The following is a 20,402-nucleotide window of genomic DNA, read 5'->3' on the forward strand; positions in this document are numbered from 1 at the left end:
TTTTCAGAAACCTTGTTAGTGTTCAGAATGAGGGAGAAGGGGGTCTTGGATTATATATGATCAGCACAGGGGCCCAGGTGTTTCCTGGAGAGTTTATTCTCAGGTGCCGTCCTCACTCTGCCTCCCCTCCCTATCCCTGCAGTGGTGGAGAAGGACCTGCCCTTTCCACAGGAGCTGCAGGAGCAATGACATTGCTAGGGCCTCTCTCCAGCTTGCAGCTCCACCTGCTAGCTTCTCTCAAAAAAAAAAAAAAAAATGTCCTGCCTGGAGTGTGTGGGTGGCCTCAGCCCAGCCATGGCAGCTGTGCCTCTGAGGCCAGGCTGCCTGCTATGGCCCAGCAGACCCAAGAGCCTCTTAGAGGCTTTGTTCAGCCCTGGGCCCTCTCCTCCTGGCACTGCTTGGCTCAAAAGAGGAGGAACAGGGAGTTCTCCCTGCTCATTTGTCCGCCAGGGGCCCTTTCTAACCGACATCTGTTCTTTCCCTCCCTGGAGTTTCTTTCACCTGCCCCAAAGTGCCTCCAACCCTGGCCTTGAAACCCCCAGTCTCAGGAGGACTAGGAAGGGGAGAAAAGGACCAGAGGAGAAGGAATTCTTGCTAGCCCCTCGTGCACCCTGCTAGCTTTCTTCATCCCTGCCTTTAAAATAAAATAATAATGATGGTAATTAACGTTTATTGAGCACACGCTCTGTGCCAGACTCCGTCTTGGCATTTTATGAGTATTACATCACTTAAAGTTTTCACCAACCCCAGAGGTGGGTCCTTCACATCCTCATTTGCAGGTGCGGATGCAATAGAGCTGCTCAGTGTCTTTGAAAATCCATCTGGGTTGACTTCCATGCTCCCTCCTAACAGCTCCCTCCTGACTTTTCCCATAGAACATGAACTCTGAACCATCCAGGGGCAGGGCAAGCTGGCCACCATAGTTGCCCTGCGAGCCCCCCAGTGACATTCTCATATACCCTTCATCATCTGACAGAACACCCCTCTTTTCCCCTCTAGCATCAGAGTCCTTTTCTGAAGTGTTGACACTTTGTTATTTCTGTGTCCCTCCTGTCCCCTTTTCCCAGGACCCTGCTGGAATCTTTGAGCTGGTGGAGGTGGTTGGCAATGGAACCTATGGACAGGTGTACAAGGTGAGATTCTAATCGTGCAGAAGTGTGACCTCCACATTTGCAAGGTCCTCTCAAATGGACGAAGTACTTTCTAGTTCTGGAGATTTGAGGGGTGCTACAGGTAATTACAGAGGCTGGGGGGAAAGAAAAGACCCAAGAAAGAGGAGAGCAAAGAGAACAGCTGCAAGAAGTGGGGCATGTGACTGGGCTCTCCTCTCAGTGTAGAACTGGTCTCTGGCAGGACAGGAACAGGTCTGCAGCTGGGTGGCTGTGGGACAGGAAGTGGGAGGAGCCAGGGAGGCAGTGGGGAGCATAGTTGGGTGTCAGAGGTCATCTGGGAATTCAGAACTCAGACCAGAGATGATGTTTTGACTCCTCCGAAGACCACAAAGAGACCCAGGAATTGGGGTTGGTGACCCTTATAGGTAACCTTCTGCAGAGGGGAAGTGGCTTCATGACCTCCTACACCTTCGTGCAACAGAGCTGGAGCCAGAGCTCAGGTCTTCTGCTTATGAGTCTGCCTTCTCCTTCACAGAAGTGGCATTTTCTCAGCCACTGATGGTACTTTTTAACCCAGCCTTCTCACATGGCCTGACCACTGTCCACACTTGGATTGGGGGAAAGGGAGTGGAGATGTTAAGAGTGCTAGCAGCCTCCTAGAACACACAGCCTGCTTCTTTGTCTCCAAACACAGCACTTGGCATTTTCGCAAGTCCTCTCTTTGTTTATTGGGTCACTGGGACCACTTGACTTTCTTTTGCCTTCCTTCCCTTGTAAGCCTTGGGAAACAGGCACCCTTCCCCATCTCTTGCCTAGTTGTTGCCATGGAAATAGTAGCTCTGTGTGCTTCTGTTTCTCTGGGATTGGGGTCTTGAATGGCTGCGGAGGACAAAAATAATCCATGGGCTGGCAGTACCCAGGTCCATCTGCACAAGTGGCTGCCTTCCCCTTCCCTCCCCTTCTCAGGAAGCCTTGGACTTTCCTGTCTAAGCCTTTGATGGCTCCTCCTAGGAATTTTAGAAGGATGTGGTGGATAGGGAACAACTGGGAGTTAAAAAGGGGAAGTTTCCGCCCATTAAGACTAGTGACGGAGTCATTATGCCCCTCTGGGTCCCTGTTTCCCCAAGTTCCTTAAGATCTTTAGTTGTGTCTCTATTCTTTCCCTGTTGACAACCAATAAAAAACCTTGGGGTGGGATGATCCTGGAGAGGCCTCCTGTCTAGAGTAGGCGTGCCAAGAAAGCACCCGGCACTCTGCCTCACAGAGGTGAGGGGACAGCCCCTCCCCCAGCTACCTCCATTGGAATGGAGAAGTATCTTTCTCTCCCACTCTAGCTTTCAATCTGTGGAATAAATGACAATCACTCTTGAGTTTTTTATAGGAGGGGTTTCATCTTTGTAGCTTGGCAGTCCAGTCTAAGGAGCTCTGTTGGCCCCAGTGACTCAGGTGCTTTCTCCCTCTATTATCTGTGACCAACATGATTTTTTAGTTTGTTTTTTGTTTTTTTGGTACTGGGAATTGAACCCAGGGTACTTTACCACTAAGCCACATTCCAGTCCTATTTATTTGTTTGTTTGTTTATTTATTTCTGAGACATTATCTTCCTAATTGCTGACGGTCTCAGTAAGTTGCTGAGGCTGGCCGAAAACTTGATTCTCCTGTCTCAGCCTCCCAAATTGCTGGGATTACAGGCATGTGCCACCACACCTAGCTTATCTGTGACCAACATGTACACTGAGGCATCTGGTCACAGTGAGGGGCACATTGTAAGACTAGAATTAAGCTAAAAGATAAAGCCTCTCCCAGAATCAAGCCTTCTCTGTTGGTCTGTTCTCTGAGTATAGACCCAGATCCCGCCATGCTCTCCTCTCTGTCCTGCAGGGTCGGCATGTCAAGACTGGGCAGCTGGCTGCCATCAAGGTCATGGATGTCACAGAGGTAGGGAGTAGAACAGGGCAGAGGGCAGGCTGGGCATCAGTGGAGGGATAGAGTGGTCAGCAGACTCACTTCCTCATGTTCACCTAGGACGAAGAGGAAGAGATCAAACAGGAAATCAACATGTTGAAGAAGTATTCTCACCATCGCAACATTGCCACCTACTATGGAGCCTTCATCAAGAAGAGCCCACCTGGGAATGATGACCAGCTCTGGGTGAGAAATGCTTTCTGGCTGCTCCTTTCATACTTCCCTGCCTCCCTCTAGGCTGCCTATGTGGAAATCAGGGTCAGTGCCCAGCATCTCTGCCTGCCAACCCTCCCTTCAGTATACACAGCCTTTTTTGTCTCTTGATCCAGAGGGACCTCATAATTCACATGGACCCTCCGTCCAGCACAGCTCAGCGTGGTATTTGCCCCTATTTTTGCCCCGAGCAGTCTGACGGGCAGTAAAATCTTGGTAAGGGCTAGAAGAGACGAGGGGCACTTAGTCCATCAGTTTTCCTGCCTGTAAGCACAGCTCCAGGGAGACCCACAAAACCAAAATGTCTATCAGAAATGACATGATCTAAACCCCTCCCAGCAGTGTACTGCCTTTTGGGATGATTATTTGACCAAAGCCTGCCCAGGATCCTCCTGGCCCAGAACATTCTTAAGAGTCATTCCCCTCCCTTGCCTGAACACTGGTGCCAATGGGATTCTCTTAGCCTCACCCTTTGTGGTGCTGCACCCAGCCCTGAGGGGAGAGCAGCAGGCAGTATCGCAATGGCTTTTGGGAGTTTTGGAGCTCATGCCAGGCCTCCCCTCCCAGCAGTCAGTCAGGCGAGTACTTAGTAAGCACTTTCTATATACCCTGCATAGACGGGCATGAGCCATAGTCCTGGCCTTAAAGGCTCTAAGGCTTTTTGAAGACATACAGATTCATACACACAAAGGTGAGAAACGGGTTAACCTGCCAGATGTGTGTGTAGTGGCAGATAATTGCCTCAATGATCTAGTGGCTGGGCGCCCTCTTCTGGACATACTAGGCACTGTCTCTTACCGCTGTGTTCCCCTGCCCCAGGTACGGGCCCAAACTCAGGACACAAGCAAATTATTTCAAATTAATAGCAAATGTACATGTCCCATCCATTTTTTTTCTTTGCAGTACTGGGGATTAAACCCAAGGGTACTCTATAACTGAGCTACATCCCAGCCCTTTTAGTTTATTTATTTATTTTTGTACTAGGGATTGAACCCAAAAGCTCTTAACCACTGAGCTACATCCCCAAATAAAATATATTTTTTAATTTGAAACAGGGCTTTACTAAGTTGCTTAGGGCCTCACAAAGTTGCTCAGGCTGGCTTTTTATTTTATTTTATTTTATTTAGTTGTAGATGGGATGCAATATCTTTATTTATTTATTTTTATGTGGTGCTGAGGATTGAACCAGGGCCTCACACATGCGAGGCAGGCACTCTACCACTGAGCTATGGCCTCAGCCCCTCAGGCTGGCTTTGAACTCATAATCCTCCTGTCTTATCCTCCCAAGCTGCTGGGATTTCAGATATGCACATCTCTGCTGGCTTAATTTTTTTTTCTTTTTTTTTTTCGGTGGGGATGGAGTATACTGGGGATTGAACTAAGGGGCACTCAACCAATGACCCACATCCCCAGTCCAATTTTTATATTTATTTAGAGACAGGCTCTCACTGAGTTGCTTAGCACCTCTTTTTTGCTGAAGCTGGCTTTGAACTTGAGATCCTCCTACCTCAGCCTCCTGAGCTGCTGGGATTACAGGTGTGCGCCACCGCACCCGGCTTGTGCTGCCTTAATTTTTTATTTTGAACAGGGCCTCCTTAAGTTGCTGAGGCTGACCTCAAATTTGCAATCCTCCTGCTTTGGTCTCCCAAGTTGCTGACTTCACAAGTGTCTACCACTGTACCCAGCAGACAGAGCATTAGTTCATAACCACTTGGATCTGGGGATCTCAGTGAGAATCTGATGAAAGCACTGGGCCCTTCCCCAAGGAAAATGCACCTGCTAGTTCTTTCCTAGCTGTGTTCTTGTTCTTTCTCTCTTGATCTCAGGATGTCCTGTGCCTCTTAGGGGTCAGGCAGTTCCTGCTGTCTGACCTAGATCAGTTCTGGTCCAAGGTCTCTGGTCCTCCTCCAGGGGTCTGGCAGGGGGCAGAGGCCTTGCTTGATGAATACTTTCCCTTCTGGTACCTTCCTGGAACATAGCTGGTGATGGAGTTCTGTGGTGCTGGTTCAGTGACTGACCTGGTAAAGAACACAAAAGGGAACGCCCTGAAGGAGGACTGTATCGCCTACATCTGCAGGGAGATTCTCAGGGTGAGCTCATGCCGGGGTCCTGCCCTAGCGGGGTCCAGGGAGTCCTGAAGGATGAGTGGCGTCGGCGAAAAGATGAGGCAGGAGTCGTTCCATTTGAGCAATCTCCAGAGAGAGAGTTAATGCAGCTTTCTCTGGGTCATCTTTTATTACAATTTTTCTCATCATTATAGATTCAAAATACGTCATTGATTATATAATTTAAAACTTTGCCAAGACATGACATTTCCTTAACCATGATTGGGGGTACAAAAAATGTAACATTAATTTACATTTTTCCAGGATATGTCCTTCAGTTATATAATTATTAAAAGTACAGAATCATTAATAAAATACGTCACTAATTTATATTTTTCAGATTTTCCCAAGATTTACTATTTTTCCCAAGATATGCTATTTTCTTATTAACTAATGCCAAACTACGTAACCAGACTCTAAGTCTCCTAACCAATCATTAACCCAAAGTACACTTGTACTTTATTTCTAATCTAAAATTCCCATCTAAAAAAGTCCCTTTAAATCTTATATTTAAAATATCCTAAAGTTTATGAATCATTCTTAAAACATATCAGAAACCTATACAACTAAAAACTTAAGAATTTCTAAACTTAAGAATCTAAATAAAATAATATTTCTAACATTATTCTAAAACTGTGTCTTATAAAGCTGTTTTAATTAATTCCTAAATTTATTCTCATAAAACTGGTTGAGCTGCTTTCTCAAAGAGTTTCTTTGTTTCTCAGTCAAGGTGCACTAGTTCTCATATCTTTATAATCTTTCTCAATAGAAAGTAAGTTCTAAACATCAATCCACTTTCCACCAATATTAACTATGCTCATCATATATCCCTATGTAAAGTAAGAAAGGATTTATAAAAAGAGAAGAATATATCTTTATATGTTTTAACTTTCCTAAGAGTATAATATAACTTTCCTTAAACAAAAATGAAACTGCATGTGGTGAACTTTGTGAAATAAGCATAATGATTAGGTTTTCTAAGAGACCGGAAATATGGGCTTGGGTTCTAGTTGATATAATCAATGTGGTGCCTAAAATTCTCATGACCTTTCAAAGGATGATTATTGTCCGTTATCAGGTTTGTCCATAATGTACTGAGATAGAAGAACAGCCTTCTACTTTGTCCTTGATATGCTGAGGGGTAGTAGAGCAGCCTTCAAGGCATGAACTACCTGTTATGTTCTAGCCATCTGAAATTTAATTTGTTTGGCATTTAACATACTCATGCCTCCTGTCGGAAATATAAGCATGAAAATGAAAAGTCCCAATTACATAAAAAAGGGTCTCATGGTTTCGGTTTCCCACCAACCAGCGTGGCTTTGCCAGCATTCATCCTCACTGTGACCCTGTTAAGACAGTGGGAGAGCGGCTTTGCCAACACTTTTTCTCACTGTGACCCTGTCAAGACAGTGAGTGGGGGATCGCCTTCACCAAGCTCAAGGCTCCCTCCCCTCCCCATGTCACCCTACCAGAGCTTCTCCATGGGCATATAACCTCCCCACACTGGGAAGAGAGAACTGCCCACTCTAAGGAGCATGGGGGTGGAGACAGGGTCCCAACTTTGAGAGCTCTCAGGGTGTTGAAGGAGATGCTCCAAACTCTGCCACTTCTCCTCTTGTAACACTGCAGCTGCTAGGGCCTCATGGGGAGGGAGCCACCAATTTGAGGACGCTTCTCCCAGGACAGTTCAGTTTATATCTGGGGCCCGGGTGGGGAAGGTCTGCACCTTTAGCCCACCTCTGTCTAGATGGATCACTTCTGCTCCCCTCCTTGTTCTTTCTCACACCCTCCAACACCATGGCTGATTTTCTCCACTCTGCTGTCCCAGGGTCTGGCCCATCTCCATGCCCACAAGGTGATCCATCGAGACATCAAAGGGCAGAATGTGCTGCTGACAGAGAATGCTGAGGTCAAGCTAGGTACGCTGATTCACTGCGAGGCCCTCCTACTGGGCAGAGAATGGGGGCCCCCTTTTTCCTGTGGTGTCTCAGGTCTAATGCCTGTATCCTGAGGAGGTCTGCTTCTTCCCTTCCTGTCTTCTGCCTTGGGATGCCTGCCTCCTCCCTTCTGATGAAAAGCACTTTGAGAAGCTTCTCACCTGCCATCTATTGGGCTCCCAGTACTGTGCATCTGTCAGAGGGAGATGGGGTATCATGACCCTTACTGCCTGGGATGCTGTCCCTTGATCCCCAGGATATAGGAAGGCTTGTCAAGTTCTCCAGGACATTGATGGGGGAGTGCTGAGGGTTTCTAAGCACTCTTAGAGATGGGGCCAGGGCCTCAGCTGCCTCAGCTGCTGTGCACACGGGACCTGAGTCAAGGGAGCAGAAGGGGACTCCCTGTGCTGACATCCCCTTCTCCCATCTCACAGTGGATTTTGGGGTGAGTGCTCAGCTGGACCGCACTGTGGGCAGGCGGAACACTTTCATTGGGACCCCATACTGGATGGCCCCTGAGGTTATCGCCTGTGATGAGAATCCTGATGCCACCTACGATTACAGGGTATGACGTGGGAAGGTGGAACATGGGGCCCACAGGGAAAGGAAGTAAGATGGGGAGGATTGGGATGTTGAAAGTTTGGGCGCATGAACAGAGTGGGGGGAAAAAGTGAAAATGTGGTGACATGTTCCTAGTAAAGAACGTTTTACGGCAAGGAAAGGATAGATGGATCATTTGGAGGACAGGGGCCTCAGGAAGGGATCCTAAAGGGGCTGGAGATGATGGGCAGAGAGAGGTTACTGGGCAGAATTGTCAGGAATATTCACCTGTCCCTTCCTCTCTCCCCTCCTTAGAGTGACATTTGGTCTCTAGGAATTACAGCCATCGAGATGGCAGAGGGAGCCCCCCGTAAGTGCTGAGTCTGTCCTGGGTAGGATGGGAAAGAAGGGAGGGGGCCCAGAGAGTGGCTATAAGGAGGAGGTAGTCCTGGGAGGTCATGTTGAGGAGAGAGGTCCTTTGGGCCCTCAGTGTGGAGAAGGGATTGATGGTGTCTCTTCTTGTCCCAGCTCTGTGTGACATGCATCCAATGAGAGCCCTCTTCCTCATCCCTCGGAACCCTCCACCCAGGCTCAAGTCCAAGAAATGGTAGGTCTCTGAGGGCTTGGGGTCTGAAAAAAAGAGGTCTCTGGGCAGGGTGACCCCCACCCTAATACTCTCCTGTGTATGTGATCTGCCCCGTGGAAGAGGTATGGGTGGTGGGTGGTGATGGATTGGGAAGTGGAGCTGCCAGGAGGAAAGTCATGGTGGCTTTGGGGCAAGTGGTCCACCCTCTTCCTCCTGCAACCCTCCCCTTCCAAGGGAGGCCCCCCAGTGTGAGCCACCACTGTTTCCAGGTCTAAGAAGTTCATTGACTTCATTGACACCTGTCTCATCAAGACTTATCTGAGCCGCCCGCCAACGGAACAGCTGCTCAAGTTTCCCTTCATCCGCGACCAGCCCACGGAGCGGCAGGTCCGCATCCAGCTCAAGGACCACATTGACCGGTCCCGGAAGAAGCGGGGTGAGAAAGGTCAGTGGGCAGGTAGGAGGTGGTGGGTCTTAGGAGATACCTCAGCCCCCACTCCCTTCAGCCCTGACTCCTCGAGGCTCCGCTTCATACGCACCTCCCAGGTCTCAGCTCTCCTCCAAGATCTCCTTTCTCAAACTTTCAGCCCCAGATGGGTTTTTAACCACTTGATCTGAGTCAGCCTTCCAAATGAGGATCATCCTTTCACATCCTGGCAGATCTCACACTGAGCGCATGCATGTGTCAGTGCATGTGCACATCTGCCCCATGCCCCCTCCTGTGGGGTCGTGCCCCCATCTCTGTCCTGGCCCACACCTGAGACCCCTGCCTCCCCGCTGCTCTGGGGAGGCAGATGGAGCCTCATGCTGGTTATCTGACAGACCTTTACTAGTTATCCCTGTCTAAGGTTTCCCTAGCCCAGGGTGGGATATGGGGCACTGGATGAAGAAACAGCGGTGATCTCCCCCTGCAGAGGAGACAGAATATGAGTACAGCGGCAGTGAAGAAGAAGATGACAGTCATGGAGAGGAAGGAGAGCCAAGGTGGGTTTGGCAGGTAGAGGGAAGAATTGGGGCCATCCTGTATTAGCTGAGGGGACAAAAATGGTCCTGGCTTTGAGGACTCTAAATCTGGTGGCGGTGACATTAAAAGGGTAGATGCCTATATATACCAATTCCCTGAGTGCCAGAAAGAGATCAAATGAACGCATGAGCCAGTGGTGAGGAGGGACGTTATTCAGGGATGCAGCGGGTACCAGCCAGAATATTAAAGACCTATCTCCTGGCCCCGCTGGAAGTGGCCAGAGGCAGACTCTAGCAGTTAAAGCACCCACTCAGACAGGCACCCCAGGGATGAGGGGGGACCTAGCATGTCCTGACCCAGCACTCTTTTGTGACACTGACCCAGCTCCATCATGAATGTGCCTGGGGAGTCCACGCTACGCAGGGAATTCCTCCGACTCCAGCAGGAGAATAAGAGCAACTCCGAGGCTTTAAAGCAACAGCAGCAGCAGCTGCAGCAGCAGCAACAACGAGACCCTGAGGCACACATCAAACACTTGCTACACCAGCGGCAGCGTCGAATAGAGGAGCAAAAGGAGGAGCGGCGGCGGGTTGAGGAGGTAGGGCCGACCTCTGCCCTGGTCCCAACCATGGTTCCATTAAGGCAGCAGGAAGAACAAGGAGTGAGCTGGGTCGTCCCAACCCCACTTCTTTAAGACTTTTCTACAAAAGCTCTATCCTCTGTTATTAGAAACTCAGTTTCCAGGCCTGGGTCCCCATCCACTGTCCCCCGTCCCCTCAGTCCTATGTGGTTATACTGTCAGCACCCTTCAGAGAACAGCCAGTTTCTGAAAGGTCATTGTGATTCCCTAGGACAAGACTGCTCCTCTCTTGATTTCTGCTATAAACCTCTACTCTGGATGTATCTGGTTCCATGAGCTGCCAGGCTCAGGGAGAGGGATCTGTGTACTTGAGTGCACCTGTGTTCATCTTACTATCAGATGTGCTGCTGATCTGCTCGGAACAGGAAAAGGACCCCTTCAAAGTCTCCTTTTATTTTTGGTCATTTTGGCTTGGATTAAACCCCGGGGTACTTTACCATTGAGCTATATGGGTCCTAGCTAAATTGCTGAGGTTGGGTTTAAACTCACAATCCTGTGGTTCAGTGGTAGAGCACTTGCCTAGCATGTGTGAGGCACTGGGTTTGATCCTCAGCACCATATATAATAAAATAAAAGTCCATTGACAACTAAAAAGTATATATTAAAAAAAAAACACAATTCTCCTGCCTCAGTATCCCAAGCCACTGTGATTACAAGTGTGTGCCACCAGAATCTTATTTTTAAATAAGTGTAGTTTTCTCTCTTTTCAACCAATTATAATATATTTGCATATACATACAGGTTTAAATTACTTATTTTGCAGGGGTACAGAAAATATAGATTGTTTTTTTTTAAATGCCTTAAATGAATGTATCTTTTGTTGAATTATTACCTAATTTCAAAGTTCATAGCTGGGCTTAACAAAAATAGGAGGCAAGGAACTTGTATAGCATCCACACCACCTATTACTCTCTCATGTAGGCTCTGCAGAACAAAAAATAATCTGTAAGAAAGGCTGCTAAGACTCTTGTCAGTTTTTTAATACATGTAGTGCTGGATAGCCTGAAACAGAATCTGGGGTAACAAGTTGTTATCTCCTGGAGAAGGCTGCCAGCAACTCATTGTAGAACAAGCACAAGTTCCTTCTTGTGTAAGGGTCCCTGGGACTGAGCTTGACTTTTTCTTGTTTTGGGGAGCCCAGAATCATTGGTCAGGAAGATTCTGAAAGTCACAGGCAACCTGGGACTATGGATTAGTCAAGGCAGTTTCTTAAATCCAAAGGTTGCTTTTCTGTGTGTGGCTACCTGGTGCCCTCTGGTGGCCAAAGTGTGTCACTTGCACTCATTGTATTTGGACCTCTGGGCAAAGGTTGCTTTGAGTCCAGGAGTTGGGGGCGCTGAGGTTATTGCAGATGAGCCTTGGTTTTGTTTGTTGTTGTGTGGAGTAATGGTTAGAGGAAGGTGTCATCCAATTCAGGCCCCCCCAAGAACACAATCAGCTCTTAGCCTCTGGTCCCCTGCTCACAGCTACCTTAAACAAACCATTTTCCCCCAAGCCAAGCCCTTGCAGCCTCTGGCACAGGGGCAGGTATATTTGCAGAAACATGTTAAAGCTGTCCTCTCCACCACCCCTAGCAAGCAAGAAGACCTGCTCCTGTTCATGGAGGGCCCCCTTTCTGGGCTGGACTGTCTTAACATCTGGCATGGTCCAAAGACCACTTTGTCTTTGGTTCACAGCAACAGCGGCGGGAGCGAGAACAGCGGAAGCTGCAGGAGAAGGAGCAGCAGCGGAGATTGGAGGACATGCAGGCCCTGCGGAGGGAGGAGGAGCGGCGGCAGGCAGAGCGGGAGCAGGTACGGGCCGCCAGCGCACACTACACACCCGCCTCCCTCTCCACCTGCCCCGTCCTCCCCGTCCACCCTCCCCCTGCTCCTGCTGCCTGCCTCCCCTGCTCCCTTGTGCCCTTCCCCCTTGGCTCCCCTACCCCTAGATTCCCCTATCTTTTCTAGCTTCACTCTTTCTCTCTGTTTTCTCCCACCCTTCAACCCCCAACCCTGGCTCCCTGCCCTCCTCCTGTCTCTGTGCCTTCATTCCCCATCTCTCTGACCATCCCTGACTCCTCCCCTGCACCTTCCCTCATGGCCCCCACCCGCTTCCTCCTCATTCCCTGTGCCCTCCTCTTCCCGTCTGTGCTGCGTCACCCCCACCCCCACCCTGGGGCTCATCTTCCCTGCTCCTCCTCATCCTCACCCTGCTGATTGCTCCCTTCGCCGCCCGCTGCTGCCCCTCCTCTGCTGCCTCTCCCTCTTTCCCTGCCCTGTGCCCCCACCCCCGCCCCCCAGGAATATATTCGTCACAGGCTAGAGGAGGAGCAGCGACAGCTCGAGATCCTTCAGCAACAGCTGCTCCAGGAACAGGCCCTACTGCTGGTAATGGGGTCCCTTGGCGTCCTTTGGGAAGATGCCATCCAGAGCTGCTTTGATGGACTGGGATGGGAACACTTCAGGGGAAAGGACTCACCCAAGACATCACAGGAAAGCAGCTCTTGTCTAGGCAGTTGGAGGAAAGAAAGGGCACGGCCTGCTCTAATTTCCATGGTCACACCCTGCTGAGCCCTCTTTCCCTACCCTTGGGCCCAGGAATACAAGCGGAAGCAGCTGGAGGAGCAGAGGCAATCAGAACGGCTCCAGAGGCAGCTGCAGCAGGAGCATGCCTACCTCAAGTCCCTGCAGCAGCAGCAGCAGCAGCAGCAGCTTCAGAAGCAGCAGCAGCAGCAGATCCTGCCTGGGGACAGGAAGCCTCTGTATCATTATGGTCGAGGCATTAATCCCGCTGATAAGCCAGCCTGGGCCCGAGAGGTACTCACTGTCTTCTTTGCCTCCTGAGATTCCGTCCATCAGACCCACTGTTCCAGCCCTGGAGAGTGCAAAAAGCAGTTGTTCCCCAATAGTGGGCTTTGATTAGGGGAAGGGAGCACCAACACAGGCTGTAAGACTGGGGCTGTTAGAGCAGGTGGGGATCTACATTTTGAGACCAGGAAGGTAAGAGTTGGCCTGCTTGACAGCCCTTTGTATCATAGGTGGAAGAGAGAACAAGGATGAACAAGCAGCAGAACTCTCCCTTGGCCAAGACGAAGCCAAGCAGCACAGGGCCAGAGCCCCCAACCCCCCAGGCCTCTCCTGGCCCTCCAGGACCCCTTTCCCAAACTCCTCCTATGCAGAGGCCGGTGGAGCCCCAGGAGGGACCGCACAAGGTGAGTCTCCCCATTCCTGTCATAACACACACACACACACACACACAGGTAGTCATACTCAGAGTACACGTGTCCACGTCCATACATACATTCACTGGAGTCCTAGGATCAGAGAGCAAATGCCACATGGGCACAGACAGTCCATCGCCTGCTTGCTGCTATGAGCTTGGATGTGTTTCTATCTGTTCTTGGGCTCCAGGAAACCTGTGCCCTTTGACACGGGGGCAAGTAATGCCTCTTCTCAGCCCAGACCCCAACTGGCAGGTGGGGATGTGCCACAGAGCAGGCAGCCCACCCTCCTGGTCTCTCCCTGCAGAGCCTGGTGGCACACCGGGTCCCACTGAAGCCATATGCAGCACCTGTACCCCGATCCCAGTCCCTGCAGGACCAGCCCACCCGAAACCTGGCTGCCTTCCCAGCCTCCCACGACTCTGACCCAGCAGTCCCTACACCAACTGCCACACCCAGTGCCCGCGGAGCTGTCATTCGCCAGAATTCAGACCCCACCTCCGAAGGGCCTGGACCCAGCCCAAACCCCCCCTCCTGGGTCCGGCCAGATAATGAGGCCCCACCCAAGGTAAGGACAGCCCTGTGGGGGTCCAGGAAAAAGCAGAGAAATAGTGACAGGAAAGAAAGAAAGGAGAACAGATGGGCACGCAAGATGGAAAGAGAATTTCGAGTGGGAAAGGCCCATGCCCTGCGGGGTGAACTGGCCAGACTGAAGGCACAAGGCTGGGTCATGTAACTCCTTGTGCTGAAGGGGGGGGGGTGTAAAAGCACCAGGGTGCTTCAAGCACTGGGGCAGCCTTCTGAGTGAGAATCCCAGCTCTGCCGTCTCCCGGCTTCATAACCAGGACTTACTAACTCCCAAAAAAGCTAGGGACCACACCTCAGGGCTGCGGAGGTGTCTTGTGTTCTGAGTGCCCGGGCAGGGCTGGCACGGGGTGTGCTGACCGTGCTCTCTCCTTTCCAGGTGCCTCAGAGGACCTCATCTATTGCCACTGCCCTTAACACCAGTGGGGCCGGAGGGTCCCGGCCAGCTCAAGCTGTCCGTGCCAGGTAACATCTGGGTGGAGTCAGGTGGCAGCCTAGGGAATAGGGGACTTTACCAAGTTACCCACTTAGGGGTGGGCAAGCCCTGACCCAGTCACCTCAGTCCCTTTGCCCCGGCACCCTGTGCTCCCTCCACAGACCTCGCAGCAACTCCGCCTGGCAAATCTATCTGCAAAGGCGGGCAGAGCGGGGCACCCCCAAGCCTCCAGGGCCCCCTGCTCAGCCCCCTGGCCCGCCCAACGCCTCTAGGTAATGGAGTTGTCCCTCCACTCACTCCCACCTCTCACTTCTGCCACCTGCTTCCCTCTGGTGATGGTTCCCTCTGCAGTGCAGCTTGACACCCCAGAGGGGAGCCCCTATCTCCCTCACCCTCACTCTACCCCTTCACAGTAACCCTGACCTCAGGAGGAGTGACCCAGGCTGGGAGCGTTCGGACAGCGTCCTCCCTGCCTCTCATGGGCACCTCCCCCAGGCCGGCTCGCTGGAGCGAAACCGAAACCGAGTGGGAGGTACGTGAGCCCAGGCCCGATGGCCTGCTCTGGGCCCGATGGCCTGCCCTGGGCCTGGACAGCCTGATCACCACAGGCCTGCCTTTGTGAACTAGAACACCCACAGGGTGTGGGGGACCTGGATGGACATGGAACATGTTACTGAGCTCTGGGCTCAGGGCCAAGGGATCAGCCAAGGGTATAGGCTTGAGGCCATCCCTGTCCAGGTGTCAGTGACCACTCTTCTCTCACCCTGCTGTGTCCAGCCTCCACCAAACTGGACAGCTCCCCAGTGCTCTCCCCTGGGAACAAAGCCAAGCCTGATGACCACCGCTCACGGCCAGGCCGGCCCGCAGTGAGTCATCTGGTGGCAGGCGTGGCCCTGCTTTACCCTGGACGGGGCTTAGGGGCAGGATGTGGAGGAGCCTCCAGAGCCCCAGGGTCTGGGTGTCAGGGGGCCTTCACTAATGCACATGAGAGGAAGGACTGTGGGGGTCATAGATGGCATGTCCACATCACTAACCTCTCTTAACCCTCTCTCCTGCCTCTTCCTGGCTGCCTTTCTTCCCCTGCGGCCCCTCCCAGAGCTATAAGCGAGCGATTGGTGAGGTTAGTGAGGGGCCACTGTGGGAGCCCTCTCCTGCTTCCTGCCCTGGTCTGCACTGGTACCCTTTGTACCTCCTCTGCCCCGGCCCAACTGTGTCCTCCATCCTCCTCTCACGCCTCTCCTCCCCTGCAGGATTTTGTGTTACTCAAAGAGCGAACCTTGGATGAGGCCCCGCGGCCTCCCAAGAAAGCCATGGACTATTCATCATCCAGTGAGGAGGTGGAGAGCAGCGAAGATGATGAGGAAGAAGGCGATGGCGAACCATCAGAGGGGAGCAGAGACACCCCTGGGGGCCGGTATGGCGTGTCCTGGGGAGAGGTGTCCCATGTCAGAGAAAGGGGAGAAGAGGGACCTCGACCATAATGATAGGTGGGGAGGAGAGGTGGGGCTGTGAACAGGCCTGAGGGCGAGTGGTCCCCATTCTGGAGCATCGGGTGGAGGTTCTGGGTTTCTGCTCGTCCATTGTGCTGTCCATTGTGGGTGGGACTTTCTAGGTACCTCTGCACCAATCTGCCCTGAGTACCATGCAGGGAGCGCCTGATTGCTTAGTGAAGGCTGAGCAGGTCGTGGGTTTTTTGTTTTGTTTTGGTGGTGCTGGGGATTGAACCCAGGGCCTTGTGCATGTGAGGCAAGCACTCTACCAACTGAGCTATATCCCCAGCCCAGAACAGGTCATGTTTTGAAGAGAAACTGGAAGCCTGAGTCTTTGGCTCGCCTCTGCTTCCTGTGGCACTTGTGTGTGGCAGGCAGGATTTGGAGGGCCACCTTCCTCTCTCCCACAGCAGCGATGGAGACACAGACAGTGTCAGCACCATGGTGGTTCATGACGTCGAGGAGATAGCCGGGACTCAGCCCCCATATGGGGGTGGCACCATGGTGGTTCAGCGTGTGAGTGGGCCTCCCGCCCTTCCCCATGCCTGTGGCGTACCCTCTTCTGTCCCAGGACCAAACTTTTCCTCTGTTCTGCAGACTCCCGAAGAGGAGCGAAGCCTGCTGCATGCTGACAGCAATGGCTACACAAACCTTCCAGATGTGGTTCAGCCCAGCCACTCGCCAACCGAGAACAGCAAAGGTCAAAGCCCCCCCTCCAAGGATGGGGGCAGTGATGTAAGTGGGCTGGAACAGGCCCATAGGGTAAGAACCCTGCAATGGCAGGAGAGCTGGGGGGCTGGGGCACTGTGGTAAGAGGGGTTGATGGGGCTGGACACTGTGAGATTCTCGGTGAGGACCTGAGGCCTGGGAACGAGAGGGGCAGGGCCACAGGCTGGGGTCTTATTTGTTTGACTAACTACTACCACTGCCCCCAAACAGTACCAGTCTCGTGGACTAGTAAAGGCCCCTGGCAAGAGCTCCTTCACCATGTTTGTGGATCTAGGGATCTACCAGCCAGGAGGCAGTGGGGACACCATTCCTATCACAGGTGAGGAAAGTAAATCTGCCATGGGGCGGGCCCCAGAGGTGGCCTGGAGGGGAATGCAGGTGTCCCTGAGGACGTGGCTTTACAGAGTACAGGCAGGAACTCTCCTTTGGGCCTCAACTCCTTCTCTGGCACAGAGGCAGGGAGACTTCTGAGACCCCTTGACAGAGGAGGCACATGCTCAGAGTGGTGGCCAAGGGACCTGGGCAGAAGTACAAAATGGATAAATGACAATTAGGATTTGAACCAAGCCTTTTTTTCCCCCTTTTTTTCTTTTTAATTTATTTTGGTAGTTGTAGACGGACAGAATGCCTTTATTTGTTTATTTTCATGTGGTGCTGAGAATCGAACCCAGTACCTCACGCATGCTAGGCAAGTGCTCTGCCGCTGAGCCACAACCCCAGCCCTTGAACCAAGTCTTTTGACCTTGTACCTCTTCCTTGCACCTCCTTGTTCAACAGTCTTTCCCTTCCCTTCTGAATATTCTGAGGTACCAAGGCCATGTGTAGGGGGTTGGAGATAAAGAGATAGGTGAGAGGGCTGCAGCCTACCCTCCCTCTTCTTCCTGGCAGCCCTAGTAGGTGGAGAAGGAGGTCGGCTAGATCAGCTACAGTACGACGTGAGGAAGGGCTCTGTGGTCAATGTGAACCCCACCAACACCCGGGCTCACAGTGAAACTCCCGAGATTCGCAAGTACAAGAAACGATTCAATTCTGAGATCCTCTGTGCAGCCCTTTGGGGTAAGCCAGGCCAAGAAGGCTGAAGAGGGGTCTAACACAGGTCCTGTGCTCACAGTCAGGTGAGGGTCCTGGCTCTGCTTCTGACCTGCCCGAGGGCTCCTGTTGCAGGGGTCAACCTGTTGGTGGGCACAGAGAATGGGTTGATGTTGCTGGATCGAAGCGGGCAGGGCAAGGTGTATGGGCTCATTGGGCGGCGACGCTTCCAGCAAATGGACGTACTGGAAGGGCTCAACTTGCTCATCACCATCTCAGGTATGTATGTGGAGTGGGGGGAGGGGCTCAGCTCCTCGGCTTTGTCACCATCTTCAGCCTGGGGAGGAGGGCAACCTTGGTCCAGGAGCCAGAAGGTGGGGCCACACTTGTGGTTTGCAGACAGGATGGTGGGGAGGCAGCAGCTGGACCTCCAATGAGGACGGGAGTGTGTGTGTGTGTGTGTGTGTGTGTGTGTGTGTGTATGTGTGTCCACCCCTCAGGGAAAAGGAACAAACTACGGGTGTATTACCTGTCCTGGCTCCGGAACAAGATTCTGCACAATGACCCAGAAGTGGAGAAGAAGCAGGGCTGGACCACTGTGGGGGACATGGAGGGCTGCGGGCACTATCGTGTCGGTAAGGATGTTAACAGAGTGGCCAAGGAGAAAAAGAGCCTGGGCTAAATGCTGGGAGAGCCTGAAAGCTGGAGACGTGGTCCTGGGCTTGGGGCAGCTTGGTGGCAGGCCCAGAGGGGGCTGAGAAAGGAAGTTCCTGCATCTGTCTGTCTTTCCTGCCTCTAGTGAAATATGAGCGTATTAAGTTCCTGGTCATTGCCCTGAAGAGTTCAGTGGAGGTGTACGCCTGGGCCCCCAAGCCCTACCACAAATTCATGGCCTTCAAGGTAATCTCAGCCTCAGCCCCATGACACCCTTTCACCGTCTGGCTTCTCCACCTGTTCCCCTAATTCCTCCTCTCTTCCACAGTCCTTTGCTGACCTCCCTCACCGTCCTCTGCTGGTTGACCTGACAGTAGAGGAAGGACAGCGGCTCAAGGTCATCTATGGCTCCAGTGCCGGCTTCCATGCTGTGGATGTAGACTCGGGGAACAGCTACGACATCTACATCCCTGTGCATGTGAGCTTGGTGGGGCTGTGGGGACAGTGGGACCACCCAGTCTGGGCACCAGACCATGGGGACACAGCCCACCCTTCTCCTCCTCAGATCCAGAGCCAGATCACGCCCCACGCCATCATCTTCCTCCCCAACACTGATGGCATGGAGATGCTGCTGTGCTACGAGGACGAGGGTGTCTACGTCAACACGTACGGGCGGATCATTAAGGATGTGGTGCTGCAGTGGGGAGAGATGCCCACCTCTGTAGGTGAGTGATGACCACCCTCCAAGCCACTTGCCCCTCAGGTGGCACAGGAGAGCAGCCTGCTCACTGCCCCTCCTCCACCTTCTCCCCACAGCCTACATCTGCTCCAACCAGATAATGGGCTGGGGTGAGAAAGCCATTGAGATCCGTTCTGTGGAGACGGGCCACCTGGACGGGGTCTTCATGCACAAACGGGCCCAGAGGCTCAAGTTCTTGTGTGAGCGGAATGACAAGGTGGGAAGCTCTTTCTCTTATCTAAAGGTCCCTGGGCAGAGATCTGGGGAGGGAATGGCTGTGGTGTCTTCCTAAAAGGAGACCTTTAGAAACAGTGTGCAGGCCTAACGTCTGCCTTACCTCCCCTTTGGTTCTGAGAGCTTTTCTGATGTCTCCTCCCCTGGGATCTAGTAGCATACCTCTGCCTTTTGTGGGGCTGGAAGAGGCACCCCAGTCTCATTCTGCAGTTTATTACTTCCTCTGTCTCTCCCCAGTTGAGACCCCTCACCCCAACCCTTGGTGACTTCTTCTCCTACCCAGGTATTTTTTGCCTCAGTCCGCTCCGGGGGCAGCAGCCAAGTTTACTTCATGACTCTGAACCGTAACTGCATCATGAACTGGTGACGGGGCCCTGGGCTGGGGCTGCCCCACACTGGACCCAGCTCTTCCCCCACAGCCAGACTTCCCAGGCCGCCCCTATTTCCCCTCCCTGGGCTTTTGCTTTTACTGGTTTGATTCACTGGAGCCTGCTGGGAACGTGACCTCTGACCCCTGATGCTTTTGTGATCACGTGACCACCCTCTTCCCCAACATGTTCTCTCCCCACAACTGTGCCTGTCCCCAACTTCTGGGGAGGGACACAGCTTCCCCTTACCAGGAATTGAGTGGGCCTCGCCCCTCCCCCCTTTCTCCATTTAAGAGGAGAGTGCTTGGGACTTAGATCCCTTTCCCCACTGCTGCTGACTGGGCAGGGCCCTGGACCCCTTTATTTGCACGTCAGGGGAGCCGGCTCCCCCCTTGAATGTACCAGACTCTGGGGGGGGGGGGTCACTGGGCCCTAGGTTCTAGGGGGGTCACCAGCCACTCCAGGGGCAGGGACCATTTCCTCATTTTCTGAAAGCACTTTAATGATTCCCCTCCCCCCAAACCCCAGGGAATGGAGTGGGGACCCCGCCAGCCAAAACATTCCCCCCTTCCCAGCCCCCATCTCTTCTAGCCTCTCCCCTTCCCTGGTGGAGGGAGGGAGCAGGAAGCTCTCGCCCTCCGTGCCCCCCCTTGCTTGCATCTGTATATAGTGTGAGCAGCAAGTAGCCCTTCTCCTTCCCTTGCCCTTCCTCAATGTAGTGGCCTTGGATATCCCGTTTGTTAATAAAGACAATTCAACCAGCTCCCACCATTTCAGACCCCATATTATTCTGTTTTTTCTCATAACCTTGGATATTAGCCAGGGAGAGCATGCACCATTGCACTGGTAGGATTAGGGCTGGGGGAGTGGGGGA

The 20,402-nt window shown here is 52.4% G+C and overlaps 1 protein-coding gene and 1 non-coding gene across 16 annotated transcripts in view; one reads left to right on the forward strand and one right to left on the reverse strand.

Annotated features, from left to right (window-relative positions):
* Mink1 (misshapen like kinase 1) overlaps nt 1-20,299 on the forward strand; it is a 51,251-nt gene extending 30,952 nt beyond the window's left edge. Inside the window, exons 1-34 of one of the 15 annotated variants that reach the window (XM_015505958.2) lie at nt 1,116-1,133; nt 1,538-1,673; nt 2,994-3,050; nt 3,138-3,263; nt 5,270-5,380; nt 7,224-7,314; nt 7,767-7,897; nt 8,188-8,242; nt 8,401-8,479; nt 8,728-8,903; nt 9,373-9,442; nt 9,807-10,020; nt 11,739-11,855; nt 12,345-12,431; nt 12,642-12,860; nt 13,082-13,255; nt 13,572-13,832; nt 14,229-14,314; nt 14,447-14,557; nt 14,699-14,817; nt 15,063-15,151; nt 15,382-15,405; nt 15,536-15,699; nt 16,186-16,291; nt 16,373-16,510; nt 16,715-16,823; nt 17,393-17,560; nt 17,669-17,812; nt 18,034-18,168; nt 18,333-18,433; nt 18,516-18,665; nt 18,753-18,912; nt 19,004-19,143; nt 19,444-20,299. In XM_015505958.2, the coding sequence (XP_015361444.1) occupies nt 1,671-1,673; nt 2,994-3,050; nt 3,138-3,263; nt 5,270-5,380; nt 7,224-7,314; nt 7,767-7,897; nt 8,188-8,242; nt 8,401-8,479; nt 8,728-8,903; nt 9,373-9,442; nt 9,807-10,020; nt 11,739-11,855; nt 12,345-12,431; nt 12,642-12,860; nt 13,082-13,255; nt 13,572-13,832; nt 14,229-14,314; nt 14,447-14,557; nt 14,699-14,817; nt 15,063-15,151; nt 15,382-15,405; nt 15,536-15,699; nt 16,186-16,291; nt 16,373-16,510; nt 16,715-16,823; nt 17,393-17,560; nt 17,669-17,812; nt 18,034-18,168; nt 18,333-18,433; nt 18,516-18,665; nt 18,753-18,912; nt 19,004-19,143; nt 19,444-19,527 (3,999 nt within the window). In that variant the 5' untranslated portion in view covers nt 1,116-1,133; nt 1,538-1,670 and the 3' untranslated portion in view covers nt 19,528-20,299. Of the gene's footprint in view, nt 1-1,067; nt 1,134-1,537; nt 1,674-2,993; nt 3,051-3,137; nt 3,264-5,269; nt 5,381-7,223; nt 7,315-7,766; nt 7,898-8,187; nt 8,243-8,400; nt 8,480-8,727; nt 8,904-9,372; nt 9,443-9,806; nt 10,021-11,738; nt 11,856-12,344; nt 12,432-12,641; nt 12,861-13,081; nt 13,256-13,571; nt 13,833-14,228; nt 14,315-14,446; nt 14,558-14,698; nt 14,818-15,062; nt 15,152-15,381; nt 15,406-15,535; nt 15,700-16,185; nt 16,292-16,372; nt 16,511-16,714; nt 16,824-17,392; nt 17,561-17,668; nt 17,813-18,033; nt 18,169-18,332; nt 18,434-18,515; nt 18,666-18,752; nt 18,913-19,003; nt 19,144-19,443 lie in introns of those variants that run through there. The other 14 variants (XM_015505950.2, XM_015505953.2, XM_015505951.2 and 11 more) reach the window with 14 other exon arrangements.
* Nucleotides 15,990-16,062, reverse strand: Trnav-cac. The gene has a single exon. It is a non-coding gene; the product is annotated as a tRNA-Val (tRNA).
* Nucleotides 20,300-20,402: the final 103 nt, after the last annotated feature.

Source organism: Marmota marmota, unplaced genomic scaffold (genome assembly GCF_001458135.2).
Source record: "Marmota marmota marmota unplaced genomic scaffold, marMar, whole genome shotgun sequence".
Taxonomy (NCBI): domain Eukaryota; kingdom Metazoa; phylum Chordata; class Mammalia; order Rodentia; family Sciuridae; genus Marmota; species Marmota marmota.